General features: G+C 39.7%; 1 protein-coding gene across 3 annotated transcripts in view; it reads left to right on the plus strand.

Moving 5' to 3' along the window:
- Positions 1-16,776, plus strand: part of ttbk1a (tau tubulin kinase 1a) — a 51,924-nt gene extending 35,148 nt beyond the window's left edge. For all 3 annotated transcript variants that reach the window (XM_086294734.1, XM_086294732.1, XM_086294733.1), the window contains 2 exons: positions 13,904-15,312; positions 15,418-16,776. In XM_086294734.1, coding sequence (XP_086150860.1) covers positions 13,904-15,312; positions 15,418-15,829 — 1,821 coding nt within the window. In that variant the 3' untranslated portion in view covers positions 15,830-16,776. The remainder of the gene's footprint in view (positions 1-13,903; positions 15,313-15,417) is intronic.
- Positions 16,777-18,550: the final 1,774 nt, after the last annotated feature.

The following is an 18,550-nucleotide window of genomic DNA, read 5'->3' on the forward strand; positions in this document are numbered from 1 at the left end:
GTTTTCCTTCATTTCTGCGTTTACGTGTGGACGGGATTATTTTTTAAAACGAAAACGGAAAATCTCAGTTTTCAAAAATACCCGTGTACGTGTGGATGTAGCCTTAATCACCCAATACAATAAAACAGCACCAAACAGGACTCAATAACAGAATAAGCTGTTTGGCATTGGCAGAGGGGATTTGGCTAGTTTTCTATGGGTGCAACCCAAATACTAAACTCTGCTGCTTAACCAATGCTATCTAACAGAATAATATTCATTGCCAGGAAGCGCTGTTACAATAAAGCAATACTTGAGCAAACAAAAATTTCCTTATTTTTTATGCTAAGTTTATATATGCTAAGTTTTGACCAAGTCAAAGTAAACAAATAAAAACATAAAAACAAACAGCACTTTGTTATGGAGGACCAAACTAGGGACCAAAAAGAAATGAAACTTCATTTTAATAAATAAATAGATTAAATACGTTTTAGTACATTTGTCTTGAGAATGGGGCTAGAAGAAATGTCATGGTATCATCTAATGGGTTCATTCTCTGAAAACCAAGAACTTTTCATGACACAGGATTCTTAGTTGTGTGTGTGTGTTTGTTTTTGTGTGCTTGGGAATTTCTCAAGAATAATTTCTATGGAAATGGCACTATAGAACTAGAGGAAGAGGTGGGGGGATGGGGTTGGGCGGTGGGGAGGTGAGCACAACAATTGCTTGGTTCTCCTTAGAGATAAAACTGAACTGAATTCTGCGTATGAAGAGCCGGTTATGTGGAAAACTAATGTGGAATCACTGAATTTCACATTAAGCTCACTTTGTATTTTCACATCATTTTCATTTTCCTTAGCAGGATTTTCTTCATGGATGTGATTTTCTATTAATTTAAATCTACGTTTGATTTTTTTAGTTGAATTACAATTTTGTGACCATTTGAGTTGTCCATTATTTATTTACAAATAGGTCAGGTTTGGTCCTCCATACTTGGTGGCTGCTGTTTACAGGCTGGACGTGCAACATCATCACTGAAATTTCACTTTATCTGCAGTGAAACAGGATACCTTTTAAGCCCGTGTCAGTGGAAAATTCGTATGCACAAATTAATTTTAGCGCTTTTTAGTGAGCTCTTCTTTGACTTTCCTTTGTTTTCGCGACGATTGTCATCTCTAGACTCAGAGCAAGCTTGTCTGCTGCCAACCATCGAGGACTGCCATTGTCTTTTCTGCGTCAATTCTTTTTCCCGCTCCCACATAACTACTGACGCCTTTGCCCCCAACCTATCGCTTTAAAAGTACACAGTATGTCAAGTTTGACTCATCTGAGGAGACAAAGAAAAGAGCGAGGGTGCCATTGGGACAACACAAGAAGAAATAAAGTGATGTTTCGGGGTAAGCACAGTTTAGGAATAGTCCTTTACCTCTGTTCTCTCACTGAATTTCTGTTCTTCCTCTTCCTTTTTCTTCTGTTCAAACATATTTCCTCCCTTTTTCCCTCCATTGTGTGTTTGTGTTTTGTGTGCTTGATGACTCATCTCTTTTTTGTGTTCCCTGTTTCTTTTTGTACCTCCAATGGTAATTTTTCATTCAGAAAACAAAAGCTCAAACTGACCAGACTAGTGAGATACAGTATGTGCAGCGCTTGTGCTGGTGCCTTTGTGTCCTTTTAAGTGCTTTGTCGGGGAAAGTGTCTTCATCGTCATTTTCCCAGTCTAATCCAGGATGCTAGTCTGATCCAAAAAGCTAGTCAATTGGTGTAAATGTCCAGTTAAGTTTCTAATAGCTTCTAAATAGTTTCTGATAACTGTAACTTTAGAGTGCCAGGTTTACACCAGCACTCCACCAGCTTCTCTCCCCAAGCACCTTTTCTCACAACATTTAAGCTGAGGGCTTTTGACAGAAGTGAGCATCAATCAGCTTTCTCCTGTCTAACCTGTCTAACGTCATGGAGGGGTAGGAGAAAAGGGCAGGAAGTCAAACCAATGTTGGGTTGTAGCTGTAAGAAAATCTGAAATTTATTGTTTGCTTGTTGTTTTTTTAAAATAAATAATTAATTTAAACTTTTTTAACCTCACTTCCCTCTTTCTGGTTGATCTGTTTGCAGTTGGAGGAGGACAGGCACCAACCACGGCCCAACCAACTGAGGAGGCTGGCCTCCTATGTCTTTTCTTCCTCCACCCTTGAGACAGAGCAGTATCCTCATGGAGGAGGGAACTTTATCCAGAGGAGCCGCTCAGCTGAGAGCAGCCCAGCACACGTCAACGCCACTGCAACTTCAACCCGCCGGCGGCATGCTGGCACTCTGCCGACCCCTGGCAGCCCACGGAGCAGACACTCTGTTCTGAATATGTCGAGGGCACAGCTGCAGCACGTGTTAGCTAAGCTCATGAACAAGAACAACAGCTGAGAGATGGACTCAAACACATTAAATTAACACATGTGTTAAGTAGGCACATACACAATACACACATACTGTATGCAGGGTTGGTCACACCAACTTGGGGCCCGGTGCAGTTTGGCCTCTCACTTCCTTTTCTTCCACCATTTGTGTTCCACAGTCAAGATCATCTCTGGTGCATTTGCTCTGATTAAGAGCACCAACTATTAAAATACTAATTATTTTATTAGTATTTATCCATAAATCTTTAAATTTCATTGGCCCTAAATAAAATGTGTAGAATGCTTCAAAAGGCCCTTAAATTACGAAGCATCACTGGTGAGCTGGGAAGACATTTGACTTGTGTCAAAACAAGGAGTATACTTATTAATACCAAAATAAAACACAGCTTTGCCTTTGTATTTGGTTCATTAGATATTTCTGGCCAGCTCTGCATATACAAATATTCTAATGAATGTACACATAGATAAATCAGACGTGATAAAAACAGCACACTAAGAGCCAGGCATGGTCATGAAACAAAACAAGCCATATTACTGGCAGACAGCAGCACTGCTAAGCTGGTAAACACTTAGTATCACACACACATTCACAGTCACGTAGCTCTATCAATTGTAAGAAGAGGAACAGAAGAAAAGAAGAAAAATGCTCAAGATGGGGAATATTTTCCATGCAATAAACTCTAACAAGCTTCTACAAACCTGATGTTGCACATGCCACAGATCTGGCAGACTCATGTGAATAATGTGAAACTGAATACATCCTTCTTGCTTCTATGAAGAAGAGGAGCGTGAAACAGAGTGGGGCTGCAAACAGACTGTTAAGCTTTACAATATCTGTGCATTTATTTATTTCAATTCTTTTCTGCTAAAACGAAAGTGTGATTATCAACAAGTGCAGGTTATCCCACCAAGGTTTTGCACCAAGACTTCACAAATCTTCGCCATTACTCAACCAGTGATATAAACATCTCACTCTGCTTCTGCTTCATTAAACTCTGTGTGTGAAGAGAGAGGGGTATGTGATAAAAGTCTTTCTCGAGGTGTGAAAGGGAATTCAGCATTAACCTCTAATTACACCTACACCTGACACCAAGAAGTACGGTGTCCCTAAAAGACAAATATTTCACAAAAAATAATAGTTACTAAATAAATTGAAACTAATTAGTAAAAGAAACCAACACACACTGGCATGTCATAAATGAATTAACACCAATAACAAATTTACAAATGTATAAAATCACTTTTTATTTACATTAATTTATATTACAAATTAACAACTACCACTACATAGTAAACAAATTTACAATAAAGACAATATTCTACCTAAGAAAATAAAAAGATTCCTTTTCAAAACAAGCAAAAATCATGAAAAAGACCAAAAAAAGGTTGTTTTTTCTTGAATGGATTTATTATTTATAGTTTATAGTCTTATTTATAGTTTTAATACGCTAAAAAGTTTATTTGAAAGAAATAATTTTCTGAACTGTTTTCTTTGAGATTAAGGGCCACCTCTTAACTGGAAAATGTATAGGGCTGAAGAAGGCTGCCAGATAGGACCTAACAAAGTTAAAGCCTGTTTTATGACATTTTTAAATTTAACTTTTGCACTTTTTTCTAATGAATTCTCATTAGTATCAGAAGACTGTAAAAGAAGTGAACTTACATTTGGAACATTTAAAAGTACATGTCAGTTTGTGAAGTGTTTGCTGGAGCTCTTGTTTGACTCTCCTTTGATACATATTTTTAGGTGATCGGGATCCATTCAAGCACACAAATGCTGACAAATTGAGCTAAACAGAATGTGCTTGGATGTATTATTCCATCAAAAGAATCGTGCACGTTAGTTGTACAGAATCTTGTTTTACACAACATATCTGTGATTTTCTTTTAGCATTTTTCTTTTTCTGTTTATTATAATTTAAGCACACTCACTGAGGTAGCAGATTTCCATGGAATGAGAAAAGGTTCTCAAAGGTTTTGTGGTCAGGAGCCCGTTTGCCGTGTGTCCTTTGCTATTTGCATTTGTGTGCTTTGAATGAGTTTTGGGCATTCACAACAGTGCCAGTCAGTGAGCCCATTACTGAAATATTTTAACATCTATTTTTCCTAACATCATGATCCTTTTGAATTCATTCAAACAGATTCATTCAAATTCTTAAATGTTTTAAATTCTACATTTAAATTTGTAAACTTGTTTGAGTTTGAGTTAAATCCAGGTCTTCCAGAGGATGCAGTCAATCCTGTTATATTTATTGTTAGTTTAAAATATATTCAAAACGACATTTTATGTATTGTATGTTGGGTTTCTGTTGGAAGTACTAATGTAAATAGACACATAGATAGATATCACACCAACACTTGCACACCAACAGGTTACTTGGCAAACTGCCTGAAGGGGTATACCAGAGAGATAGAACCCTGAGAATAAACTGGATGTTCTCTACTGAACCATCCAAGGTATACTCTTAGCGACAGGGGAACAATATGGGAGCAGCCCCACCAAGTCTGGAGACACAGCAAAACAGGAAGATCAGATGGGAGACGAATGCAACAAATAATAACAATCCTTAGTCGTTAGTGGTTCTAAGAGCAGGCCACAGCAACCTTGAACAATTTCCAGTAACTATCACAGTGGCAGATATCCAAGAAAGAGTCTCAGGCACAAAGAGCTGGACAGTACTCGGCCCTGACACTTACTGGCTGAAGAAGCTAATTGCATGCCACGAGCGCCTGGCAACACAAATTAAGTTGCTGTTTATGGATGAGACATACCCAGAATGGCTAGCCAGACAGTCCTGATGCCCAAGTACGTCCAACTACCGACCAATAACCTGCCTTACGGAAACTCTTGTCAGGTATCATAGCAGCTAAGATGGACAGACACATGGCTCAGTATATGAGCGAGGCCCAGAAAGAAATTGGAAGAAACACCACTGGTGCAGAACACCAGCTTCTGCTTGATAGAGCAGCCACTCAAGTCACTTAAGACCAGACTGACCAACCTGTGCACCGCCTATGACAATACCTGACACATGGATCCTAGAAGCCGAGAAATGTATAAGGTCAACAGGACCCTAAGAGCCTTTATCAGGAATTCAATGGGGATGTGGCAAACAACACTAGAGGACAACTTCAATCCAATTACACAAGCCACTATTAAGTGTGGTATTTACCAAGGAGGTGCTCTGTCCCACTGTTATTCTGCATAGGTATGAAATCAGCCAGACCATTAACAAGACTGGCTTCGCATACCTACTAAAGAATCAAGCAATGTCAGCCAAATCCTGTACATGGATGGCATCAAGCCACATGCCAGGAGTGAATTAGACCTTGATTCGCTGATCCACGCCAACATCAGAATGTCATAGTCGAATGGTAGCAAAGAGAGAAAGAGTATATGGTGAATGGACTGGTTCTTATATAGCGCTTTTCTACTCTATCTGTGCACTCAATGCGCTTTACACAACTTGCCTCATTCACCCATTCACACAAGCAATTTTTTCCTTGCTATTTCTAAGTGCTTTCTGTCTAACATTCACACGGCAGGCAGCATTGCAGACATTGAGGATAGGTGCAAGTACCTTGCAATCCCACCTGCAAATAGGAACCACGAAGAGGCCCCAGGAAAGCTGCAGGCACCAAATACCTGCAGAGATTAAGAGAAGCTGAATGAGAAGAACAAGATCCAAGCAATCAATACCACCTCTCTGCCAGTTGTAAAATACCCTGCTGGGATAATAAGCCATAACCATACATTGAGGGTTTCACCAGAAGTCCAGCACGCCAAGACTGTACAATAAGCAGAAGAAAGGAGACCAAGGAGTACATCAGGAAGATGGTCACAACTGAGAAATCCAATGGCTGGACAAAGCTGGACTGAGCATAGGCACTAATCATGGCAGTGCAGGAACAAGCTCTAAGATCGATAGAGGCTGAGGTCTACAACACTAGGCAAGATCTCAGGTGCAGGCTGTGTAGGGATGCCCCTGAGGCAATCAGGCACATTGCAGCAGGGTGGAAAATGCTAGCAGGCAGGGCATACGTGGAATATCGTAACTAGGGGTATAATGACCAGTCTAAGATCCTGTGGGACTTCCAGATACAGACGGCCAAACTGCTTATGGCTAACCATCCGGACATAGTAGTGGACACACAGAGGAAGAAGGTCATAGTGATAAATGTAACTTTACCAAGTCAAAGTGAGAAATATCAGTGGCTAAGAGAGGAGCAAGAGGAAATGTGGTCCTGTGGTAACTGGAGTGCTTAGGGCATTTACCCCTAAACTGGGTGAGTGGTTCAGATCCCAGGAACGGAATCAGAGATCTCTGTCTTTGCACCTAATATCACATAATAGATCCAGTAGAGCAGAATAAGGGATTTTTCTTTTTAAAAATGCAAAGGTCCACTTTATCTTCTAAACAAACATGATGAAACGTAACATTTCAGTTACATTATAAGGTCAGTGCCAGGGTGTCAGTGCCAGGTATGATTGACGAAGAGGTGCTTTTTGTTGGGAAATTGAAATGGTTCAACGCTGGAAAGATAACCAGAGATAAAAAGAGAGAATACGAACAAAGTAAATGGTTTTTCATTTTGGAGAACTTGTTGGAAAAACTCTTATCTCTATAAACAAAAGAATTCGTGAGCAGTGGAAAAGATCTTTGAAATAGAATATTTCAAAAATATTTTTATTTGTTTTCTGTTTATAGTTTGAGTAGCATTCAGTTTCAGCCAGGTCTGCAAGCAATAAGTCTGTGATGGTTACTATCATCAGCTTTTATCTGACAATAATGTAACTTTTTATTTGCTTTTTAACCATCACAAATATCAGTTATCCAGATATCTGCTGGCTTTTACCGGAAGAAATATTGGTCTTCTCAATGTCGGTGTAGGTTTTCAGTCATCTGGGTCATGGTAGTCTAAAGAGCTTGGAAAGAAAGCAAGTGGAAGTCTTAAAGTTTCATGAAGATATTTCACCTCTCATCCAAGACGGTTTTTGAGTTCTAAATTAAAACGGTTTAGGGTCCTAAGAATTTTAAACCCTATTTGGGGTACCCTAAGAAGCTAACTGACCAACCACATGAGCCAATGTGAAAAAACATGGAGGGTTTCAGGAGGAAAGACATACAGTATATATGTCTTTCCTTCTGAAACCCTCCACTTTATTCATGTCATGGCTCATATAATATAGTCTGTTGTATGCTGCTGTTAAAGAACAATTTTCTCTTTAGTCTTAAATATACAGAACATTAGATAAGATGGCCATGTTGTGCAATGAAAGACATGCTCGGGCAATGTCAGGGCTACAAAGGGCTACATTAACTAAATACGCACCACTTGCGCTTTTATTTAGCTTCTATTTGAGGCATTATCTCTGTGCCGACAGTTATTCAGATCCAGCCTGATGGTAAGACTGAGTTTGTTTTCATGCTGCTTCACACTGAGTTCAGGACACCCTGTATATTTTATATTACCATAGCATTACAACATAAACACTTTGAGAATGTATGAACGGGACTAGCTGCTAACTTTGAACTTTATTTTGCATGCAAGCAAAATGATTCAACTACCACACAGGATTGTCACTAGTACAATCCTGTATCACCATTAAGGTAATGCTACATTTGGTTACAAACAGGGAGTAGAAATATGTCAGTGTGCTTATTCTACTAAAAACACCTCAAGTCTAAAAGAGTGATCTGCAACAGGTGTCATCTTGTACCAAAACTGTTTGCCAACTGTGTCCATTCATTGCATGAGATCTGCTATCTGAACAACATGCATTGCCAACTGTAAAAAACAGCACTGTACAGTAATTATGTATACAGCTCTGACTAAAAGAAGTCTGGGATTGTTCTGTAAATAATTCACATCTACACGAGATACTCACGGATCAAGTCTTTTTGATTTGAGTGTTTTTGAGTGATTATGTGAAAATATATTTTAGGTGTTCTCCAGTTAGTGGAGGAACAACCTGCGATTAACCATATATGTATATTATGAGGTTTATAGTTTTTTATTTTGAAAACTCCACATTTTTAAAGTTATAATTAACTGGAAGAATAACTGTTTCATTACATAAAATTACAGCAGTTGTAAAGCAATTAGTTGATTGAGTAAAACATATTAAAACTGTTAAGGTCTACCATAGAAAATATGGCATGATTCACAAAAAATTATAAAATAAATAAAGAGATATGTCCTTCCAGATATACATACATACGTTTGCATATTTAATGTCTTCCTGATATTCTTTAAGGACTAACAAAAAAAATGTGAATATACATAGAGAGAGGTATATACTGGTGTCCAGTTGGTATATTTCAGCACTATGCCACTTTCATAGATTTGTTGATACAATTAGCCTAGCTTGGTACAAAAGCTAGAAGCACGGGGATACTGCAAGACAAGTTCGTGCATGTGTCTCCTAACTACCTTAATAGTTTAGAAAAAATCTATATTCTAAGTGACGCTGGTGTGTAGCTGCAGGAGATTGCTTGCTGTTGCCAGTTGAAGATAATCAATCGTGCAATTGCCTTGAACACTAGCAGACTGTTGCAGTTGGCCGTAGTTGGCAAGGAAGGGAGGATTTTGTTAACTGCTTGCTCAGTGCTAGTGAAACTGTGAAATTCCAACCAAACACGAAACAGTAACTGTTTGGCTTTGAATTAAAAGTTGGGACTTTTAACCACAACTTTTCCTTTGAAGTTGAACAGTTTAAGTTTTTCGTTTGCTTTGCACTTTTTCCAATTTCACTGCAACTGTTCTACTGCTTGGTAGCTAGCTAGCAAGAGTTTGAAGACAAATCTGCATATTCCATGCAAACTATGGGTAACTGCAGCAATCTGAGTTTTTTGGTGCAGAAATTGGTGCTCTTTGTGACCAATTTCAGCTGGTAATAGCCAGCAAACATTCACCAACTGGTTGGTGGAATATGCTTTTTCCCACCTAGTGATCAGAGGGAAAAAAGTATGCAATAGAATACTATAAACTATTGCTACTAAAATTAATTAACTAATTAATTTAAGTCAGCATTTGAATTAGGACATTTTTGTTGTTGTAGGAGACAGAAACTTTTCCTAGGCTTAAACGTAACCCTTTGCTTCTAGTTTTTGCTCTGAACTATGCTTCAAGGCACCCATCTTTAATTTGACTATAGCAGCAACAGAGCAAAAAAAAGAATATTAAATTGTACCTGAATGCTCCTTCATCAGTTTTGTAGTCTCAGCAGATTGTAGATAAGGAAAAGATGACTGAATTCTCACAATATTTGTTCAGTGTGATGATCCGTGAGTGTCTTTCACATGTACAATATATGTAAGCATTTTTTTCTATCACTATATGATTGTACAGCATTGCTTGTATAATTTACAGGTAAAGCATGTATTTTAAACTTTTGTAAATCCAAAAAATAACCCTGTACAGATATATATAGAAATGTAGAAAGCAATTAAGAGAAATCAATTTTCATTTAACCTCTAATAAGCATGATAATAACCGGGGTTCAGTATGTATGTCCAAGCTGTATGTTAAAGATTGAACGAGGGAAACACTTGAAAAATCACCTGAATATCAAACTGTGTGCTATCTAAGGATGAACTCTGCAATGCATTTTTGTGCCTTTTATATCAATTTATGTAATCTAGACAATCTTGAAAAGCTTGTGTTCAACCAAAATGACATTAAAATGGGTTTTGGGAAAAATGTACCAGTTTATGCTGTCTTTGCTTCTTAGGGAGAGCCCATTACAAGCTTTTAGCTTCCCCTTGTATTTTTTTTTGTTTTGTGATGATCCCAATGTTTTTAGGTGGTGAAAGGCGTGGACTGCATGCAGGTCAGTTAAACAGCTGGCCTCTTCTACTACAAAGCTGTTGTAATAGATGCACTGTTTACCTTAACATTGTGTTGCTGTAATATGTAAAGCCTTCCCTGAAAAAGACATCACCTGTCAGTGTTAATCTCGTTAAAATGACGTTAACGCCATTACCACATTAACGCGGCAAATCTCCGTTAGCGAGTTAACGTGGGGCTGCACAGTGTTAACGAGCTAACCACGATAACGCATTGACGCACGGGGCGATCCGTGTCAACTCGCTAACAGAGATTTGCTGTGTTATGGTGTTAATGTCACTTTAATGAGATTTTAACGAGATTAACGCTGACAGCACTACTTAAGCAATAAGTTGTTTTTTTCATTGTGGAAATTTGCTCCATGACGTCTCGCCATTGTTTCAATCGCAAAGGATCACTTTAAAGCCAGTTTCTTGTAATAATGTTTGTACAGGCATCAGTTTGAACAGGTAAAGGTCCTCACCGTGAATTACTTCTGCGGGTAGTAGGCCTAAGTACAAAATCTGTAGATCATTAGGTATTTTATAACTTAAGATATCCTCAGGTATTTTGACAATTCCCAGAAAAGTTGAACCTTTTCACATTTCCAAAAAATGTTAGTGATTCGCACTGATATGACTGCAGTCTCCACCATTGCTGTGGGATTCACAACTGTTTACTTGTGACGTGAGGTGTGATTAAAAAAAATCTTGTCAAATTTTTCCAGCCAGATTCTCTCCATTGTCCACAGCAAGTAGAAGTGTGTTGTAACAGGCAGCTTATCCCCTGAAAGGTTAATCTTCAGTTCTGATTCCCATTTTTGTGTTATCCACAATGAATAATTTCTGTTACATTTTTGGAAGCATTTTTACATTTTTGACACAACCTTTGACGGTAACTTCTTCTTCCACAGTAACCATTTCTATTAGCTCAATGCCCTCTTGAGAGACAGAGTTTCTGCTCTCAGTGTCTCAAATGAAGATACCTAAATAAGTCAGAATTATCCAGCTCAAACTCTTCTTTTTGAAGGACTTAAACACTTTCCCGTCTGTTAACGTACATACTGCTGTGATTTCACCGTCTCTCCATTTCGTGAATGTGTTATCCAGTTGACCAGTTCTGAATTCTGGAGAATGTGAGGGCCAAATCAGCATTTTACAATCTCCTTCGATTTTGTATTTGATTACCAGATCCCACCAGACCTTTAATGTTGTTGCAACAATGGGATTTTGGTCCCTGAAATGTGTGTACATTTTGTCTGAGGGCAACTCACTCCATCATTGAGCTCAATATGTTTCCAGTGCATGTCAGCTGGGCTATCTGATAATACTCTCTTGGAATAGTCAGTCCTCCTCTTCCCTTTTCTAGTTGGAGAGTTTTCAGTTTTACCCTCGGTTTTTACCCCTTCTAAATAAATCTACTCATTTGTTTGTTCCATTTGGCAAATTGAGCATCAGGGATATGAATTGGTAGTGAAAGGAATAAATACAACAATCTGGGTATTACCTCTATTCTTGAATTGAGATCCATAACTAAGGGTGTCCATTTTGTTAAATCCTTTCGTAATCCTACTGTAAATGGTCTCATATATTGTGTGTAGTTAGATTCCTAATATTTTTAATTTTCTGAATCCCATTTAAGTTTGTATTTATGTCTGATAAATTCAATGGGTTTGTAGTTTATGCACAATATTTGAGTCTTAGAAATATTACATTTTCCTCCAAACTCTTCTAGAATAGTCCAGAGCTTTAAGAATGTATGATCTGGGTTTTAGAGGTATATTATTACATCATCTACGAAGAGACCTACACTTTGTTCTTCCACTGCTAACCCCTTTCAACTCATCGCTTTGTTATATATTGAGCCAGAGGCTCAATAAATAATGTCAATAGGGAGGGGCTTAAACAGCACCCCTGACGTGTTGCTCTGGAGCAGGGTCCTCAAACACCAACCCATACTTGGACTACACAATTTGGCCCTTGAAGTTATGTTTTTTGTTAGGGAGGATTTGTCCGTTGTTGAGTGCAATGTTAAAATAAGTTATTTTAAAAGCAAAAACTTATTTAATATGAAGGTAACATGAGCAGAGAGTAGAAACATGTTGAGGGATTGGCTGTGTTATTTGAGAGAGTTATTTGTAAAGAAAACAGTTTTCACTAGCAGTCAAAAACTAATGCGTGCACTTGTGTCTGGCCAGAAAGAGAATAGTAATTTGTTTATTTGGTAGTTCAATGAAATGCTTCAGTTAGTTAAGAGTGAGAAAAAAATTGTGTTCACATTTGCAGTTTTATTTTGTTATACAATATTTGAAATTGAAAAAAACAAACCAAAAAAAACCCACTACATTTTTGGGTGTTTTCTAGTTTGTTTGTTTATTCGGTTTTTTGTACTACTTGAACAGTAAAGTGGCCCTCCAATGAAATGTCAGAGCCAGCTGTGCCATTTAAGGTTGAAACCCCTGCTCAGGTGAGCTCAAAGCTGTCTGTCAAGTTTCCATTTATTTTAATTCTAGCCACTGGCTTATGACACATTGCTTGTAAATGGACTGATTATAGCGCTTTCCTACTCTCACAGAGTACTCAAAGCACTCTATACAACATGCCTCATTCACCCAAATTCTCACAAGCACTTTATCTACACTTAGTGCTTTCTAACAACATTCACACTCCGATGCATCAGAGAGCAAGTTGGGGTTAGTATCTTGCCCAAGGATACTTGACATGCAGACTGGAGGAGCCAGGGATCGAACCACCGACCTTCTGATCAGTAGGTGACCTGCTCTACCTCCTGAGCTACAGCCACCCAGTTGTATGCATCTATTGTATTGATCTACAATATACACTATTGTAACTCACTGTTTATGTGTCTGCACATGTGGAACAAAACTGTGGACTGTAGTGGCTTTTAAAAAAACAACTGAAAACTCATCTTTTTAGAATTGCTTCTGGTTAATTTTTGCCTGTTTGGCAAGCTGTAAAACTGCCTCCATCCTAACTGTCCAACATCTTTACTCCTGCTGCTGGTGCCGCTCCTCTGTTCTAATGAGTTGAAGAGACTGTGACGTCACACATGATATATAAGAATGGCCTTATATCATCTATATCAATTATCTTCACGTCTTTGAAACTCCCTCTGCCTTTCTTTTACTCTCTGCGCTGTCGAGGGTCGGTTCTGTTGCTGGGGGCGGGCCACCCATTGCCATCGTAGTATCTTGAGCAGGCGAAATACTGCAGCGTCTTCCTCCAACGCCGCTGCTGGTGTCCCCGTGTTAAAGCCTCGTCTGCGCAGCTTGAGGCTGGCTTCATGCGCGCTACTTTAGAGACGGACTCTGTCCTCCTGTAATTCCTTCCCCACTCATTTGTGTATTTAACTCTAGAAAAATCGTCAATGAACGAGTTTTTAGTGTCATCACACCGGAAGTTTTTGCCATCAGATTTTCTTTTTTCTCATTTATAGGCTGAGACACTTATTGTGACTGTTCTCCCATTCCACCCTGATATTGTTTTAAAGGCTACGTATGTTAATATTAAATAAGCTTCTAATGAGTGCTCGACATTGTGCTCATGCATTGTTAAAACTGCTAAAAATGTTTCACTAGTAAAGGCCTTTTATGATATTTCTGTACAGAGCTGGGTGAAGTCTTTGAGTTGACTCATCGGTAATACAAAATGTTATTGCATTGCTTCTAGGTGTTATCGCCTTCAGAGCAGAGTGGTTTGTCGCCTCCCTCTCCAGACTATCGGACAAAAGGCCAGAGTGACGAGAAAGAGCATTTTCACATCCTTCCTCAGCTGCAGGCCAAGAGGGCTGACTTTCTAACTGTCATGCTGACTGGTACTTTGCCTCAGCGGCGGAGTTTTGCCACACCAGACGAAGAAGTTCCAGAAACCCCAGGGCCAAAGGATGACGACGTTACAAAGAGTGAGTCCAACAGTGAGGTGAGTCAGAAGAGTACTGAACGTAGCCAGGATGCTGCGCCTTCAACACTGATGGCTGAGGACCAGAGGGGCCAGAAGGAGCATGCCTCCGCTGCTGATGCAGACCCAGACCTAGAGGATGCATCCAAAACCCTTGTTCTATTCTCCCCAGGAGACACTCGCAAGTCTCCTTCTGGCGGCGATCACGTTCTGGATGGTGAGTTGGCTACACCATGTGCTCTAACATCCCGTAATGACCGCCTTCTAGTTGGGGATGCAATACAGCCTGAACCTTCAGAGACTGGCCGTTTGTCCCCAGCTCTCAGATCAGACCTGAGGCCTTCCACACCCATTGCTCCTGGTTCACCCCCCTTCACCAAAGTTGAGCGTACTTTCATTCATATTGCCGAGACATCACACCTCAATGTTATGTCTTCCAAGGAGGGTGACCGGGAAGTCTTTCCCATCATGAATAAATCCGATATAGATGCTGACACCCATAAGAAGGTGGAGGGAGCACCAATGATAGAAGAGTATCCAAAGGACTCAGTGGAAGACCAAACTCAAATAGACAAATACCCCAAAACTGAGAATGGTCCATCTACTGAGCTGGCCCAGTCTTTGGAGCCTGTTCCAGAAGCAATGTCACCAACTGACATACATAAAGATCGGTCACAGGAACTTACAAAACAACCACCACCAAGTGAAGACCCTGCCAAACTTCAGACAGCAGAATCAAAAGTACTCTCTGCCATCAAGCCCAGAATCCGAAGCCGAATTCCAGTGCTCATTTCTATGGAGGAGGATTCAGGCTCAGAGCAGTCCTTATCTCTCTCGGCTCGGGTCCGGCTTCAGCATCGCGCCAGGCAGCTGGATTTGGCCCACCTGCTAGTCCAGAAGCAACACACTCGCTGGATGAGGAGGAGAATGCTTTCTGGTACATCATCATCGCTGTCTTCGGGGGACGATGAGCGTCGAAGACCGTCAGAAACCCTGTCCACTGCAGGCTCAGAGGAAGACACGCATACATCAGATGAGTCCAGGTGGAGCTCTCGTCTTAAAACAACTGAAGAGCAAGGCTTCAAAGAGTGCAGGAGCAAGATCCCCAGGCCAGTTACCCCCATAAAGCGGTCTTCAGGCGGGCTTGGTAGTGCTGCTCCTACTCCTCGCTTAAATAATGGGTATGATTTAGTTTCTTTCTTATAGTGTACCCACAACAATTTAAGCAGTTTGATACATATTTTTAAAGTAAAATAATTTTTCACATTTTTATGTTCTCTTCACAGGAATCAGAAAATTGGACTAAGCACTCTAGTTACCCCCCCAAAATTTAGGCCTATTTCTCCTGGGTCCTCCTTAACATGTCCCCGTCCCTCAACTGTCCCTGCTCCATCTGGCAGCCCTCGAATGCCCCTACGAGTCTTGTTTGGAACCAGACGCAGCCTTAGCTCATCCCACTGTAGGACTGACAGTCCCTCCCCTCAGAGAGTATGTTCATCTAGGCAGCCCCTCTCGGTACGAGCCCCAACTGTCCCCATGCTGCCACCCAGGACTACAACCATCATGCGACGCAGCGCCTCGCAAGAAGCCACCACTCAGTCCTCTTCTACCACCATGCCCGCTAGGACCAGGCCAAAAACAGCTAGTACAGCTAAGGGGAAAGCAAATTCTAGAGAGAAGGTGGCCCTTGCTAGATAATACAAAGACGCTTATCTCCAAGTATTTGTGAATAATCAGTCTTTGGACCAGCTATGCCTCAAAGGTTTTCACCTTATTCCATATTAGACTGTGATGCCACATTGACTTCTTTCAGTTCATTTACTATATACATACATACATTTTTTTTCCAAGGACAGCTTATTGAACTGACTACCTGGGCTTCCATTTATCTTATTGTCATACAGGAGCATTACTGCCATGGTGCTATGGATACGTCTGCTGCTCCCTGGTTAGTCCCTAATGAAACTGCTGTCTGAAGCTGAGAATCCTTATTCCAACAAGTCCAGTTTCAGACACTTTCACCTGATACACCTAATACACTACTCCTGGCTTTCCATGGGTATATTACTCTTGAACTGACAATATCCTATTTGGTTCACATTGCATGGTAAAGTATATCAGAGAAACATTGAATCTGTAGAGGAAACACAACATGTACAAAAATCTGTACCCCTTGCCTATTGGCTAAAGAAAAAAAAAGATTAAATTGGACTTGTTTGAATACCCTTACTGTGATAATGTGAGACTCCTAATCTATATTCATTATGACTGCGGATAAAGTGAAGAGCTGAACGTGAACATATATCGCTCAAATGCTTGCCTACTCCTTATGGTGTGATAATGGCCATGCTTTAATCATTCTATTATATATTGGTGTTTTAGTTTGTTTATGCTTTGAATTGTACATAATCGAATCATTTCCCATAAAGACATCTTTATTTTTATCTTGGCAAGCAAAATGTAAATGAAGTCTTTAATCTTTGGTTCCAATTTGTTGGCATTATGCCTGGTTTTTATGCATGAGAAAAACAGGGTTAAGCATGAGAAGATGTTATACCTGCTTTAATTCTGTTGGCAATACAAGTCTGGACTGTGTATATGGAATCTCTGGGACTGAGGCGTGAAGTAAAGTTTTGATCATGTGGCAGAGGGTCTTGTCATTCTTTTCTCCCTGGTATCTGTAACTAACATTCAGAACTGACATATATCCATCACAGTGGCGTGCAATGACTTTAACAGAAAGGCAAACAGAGATGATTTTTGCATAAATTATCAAAAGTAAAAGTAGTTCATCTGCAGAAAAATGTTCCCCATCTGTGTTAAGCGGATTAATGTTATTTTTGCAGAGTTTAAGGTTGAGCTCATTTGAAATACTGTTTAATTGAGTAGCATCATACTAAAGCATATTGATGCTTCCTGTGAGGACCTCTGAAAAAAAAGTGTATTAAAAGATTAGTAAGAAAAATATCAGCTGCATTAAATGGCTTGATCATCATGTGACATAGTTAACTGTTAATACCTGAAGGGAGAATTCAAATATGAATGAAAACTTATCATGGTCAAGCCATTTAATTCAACTGATATTATTTTGGCAAAACAGTTAAGTGTATTGCATTCAGATATTCTATAAGATGCAAATCTAAAAGTGCTGCTCAACCTGCACCTGCTCAACATGCATCTTTTATTAGACTGGAAATGGTTAGAGTCTCCATCATCGTTAAAGTTTTCCTTGCTGATATACTAAAACTATACTTTTCCACACATTTCCTCTACATCACATATGTTGCCCAAGGTGGTTAGCAAGGGGAAACTCCTTTGTTATCTCTTCCACAGCATGTCTTTTTTCCTGTCTTCCTTAGCTCTCCACAACCAGTCGCGGCTAATGACTAATCTCAGAGCAGTGAAAGCAGACCAGTGGCTGCTGGCCGTGCATGTTGATCTCCCATCAGTTTACAGTCGCAGACAAGCGGCTGTTTTTCAACAGGTTCAGTAGTGGACCCCCATGTTGCCTCTCCTCACACAGTGCCAATATTAACACCTCCTCAACCCTCCTCCACACAGAGCTTGGGTACCCAGAACCCCCCACCTTCCTCTCAAGTTTCCCCTTCACTGTGATGGCTGACCAAGTGAGGAGACAACTGACCAAGTGACTACACCAAGGCGAAGCTGTAGGCCCTGACAGTATTAGTCAGGGAATCTTTTTTTTTGTTTTGTCCTGTCCAGCAGTTGCCACAAGCATAATAATGGTCTGAATACTTTGTTGTGCCAAATATATTTGCTTTCACAAGAGGAACACTGTAGCCCAGGGGTCGGCTTGCTGACTGATGGGATGGGTTAACTGATGGCACGACCATAGCTGGACTGGCCAGGTGTTGTGCCAAAAAGGGATTGTCTGCCAAAAACTGATTTCCGGTATTTGCCAAAAACTGATTGCTCATATTTAAACTGCTATAAGTAACTCGTTGGGCTATAATATGTGAAACATATGTCAAATGCATCCCTCATGGATGACATAAAGTCATCTTGAGCCACAAACAACATTCGTGTAACAAGGTAGAAGCCGGCCAAAAAAATCAGTTTTTGGCCGTGACTTTTATATAACCTTTATTTATGCAAAAAAAAAAAAAAATTAAAAAATCTCATTAATATTAAAATAGTCTTTTTTAAGAGTAAGTTGGCCAAGAGGACAGCAGAAATGGCAGCAAATATTACAATAGTTCAGTAAAAATATTTTAAGTGGGGATAAAGGACCGGATTGGTTATAATGTAAGTACAATAACACAGAGTTATAAAGATACTTGAAAAACAGATAATTTTTAATTCTATATATAACCCCTTTGTAAACGCTGTTCACCGAAGTCTATTTACCAACATGCGTAAAGATATTACACATAACAAATACACAGAAACATTGGAAAT

Source organism: Aulonocara sp. 'chitande type north' Nkhata Bay, linkage group LG6, assembly GCF_057382095.1.
Source record: "Aulonocara sp. 'chitande type north' Nkhata Bay isolate Kocher_YH1m ecotype deep benthic linkage group LG6, A_spYH_male_GT1.1, whole genome shotgun sequence".
Classification (NCBI taxonomy): Eukaryota; Metazoa; Chordata; class Actinopteri; order Cichliformes; family Cichlidae; genus Aulonocara; species Aulonocara sp. 'chitande type north' Nkhata Bay.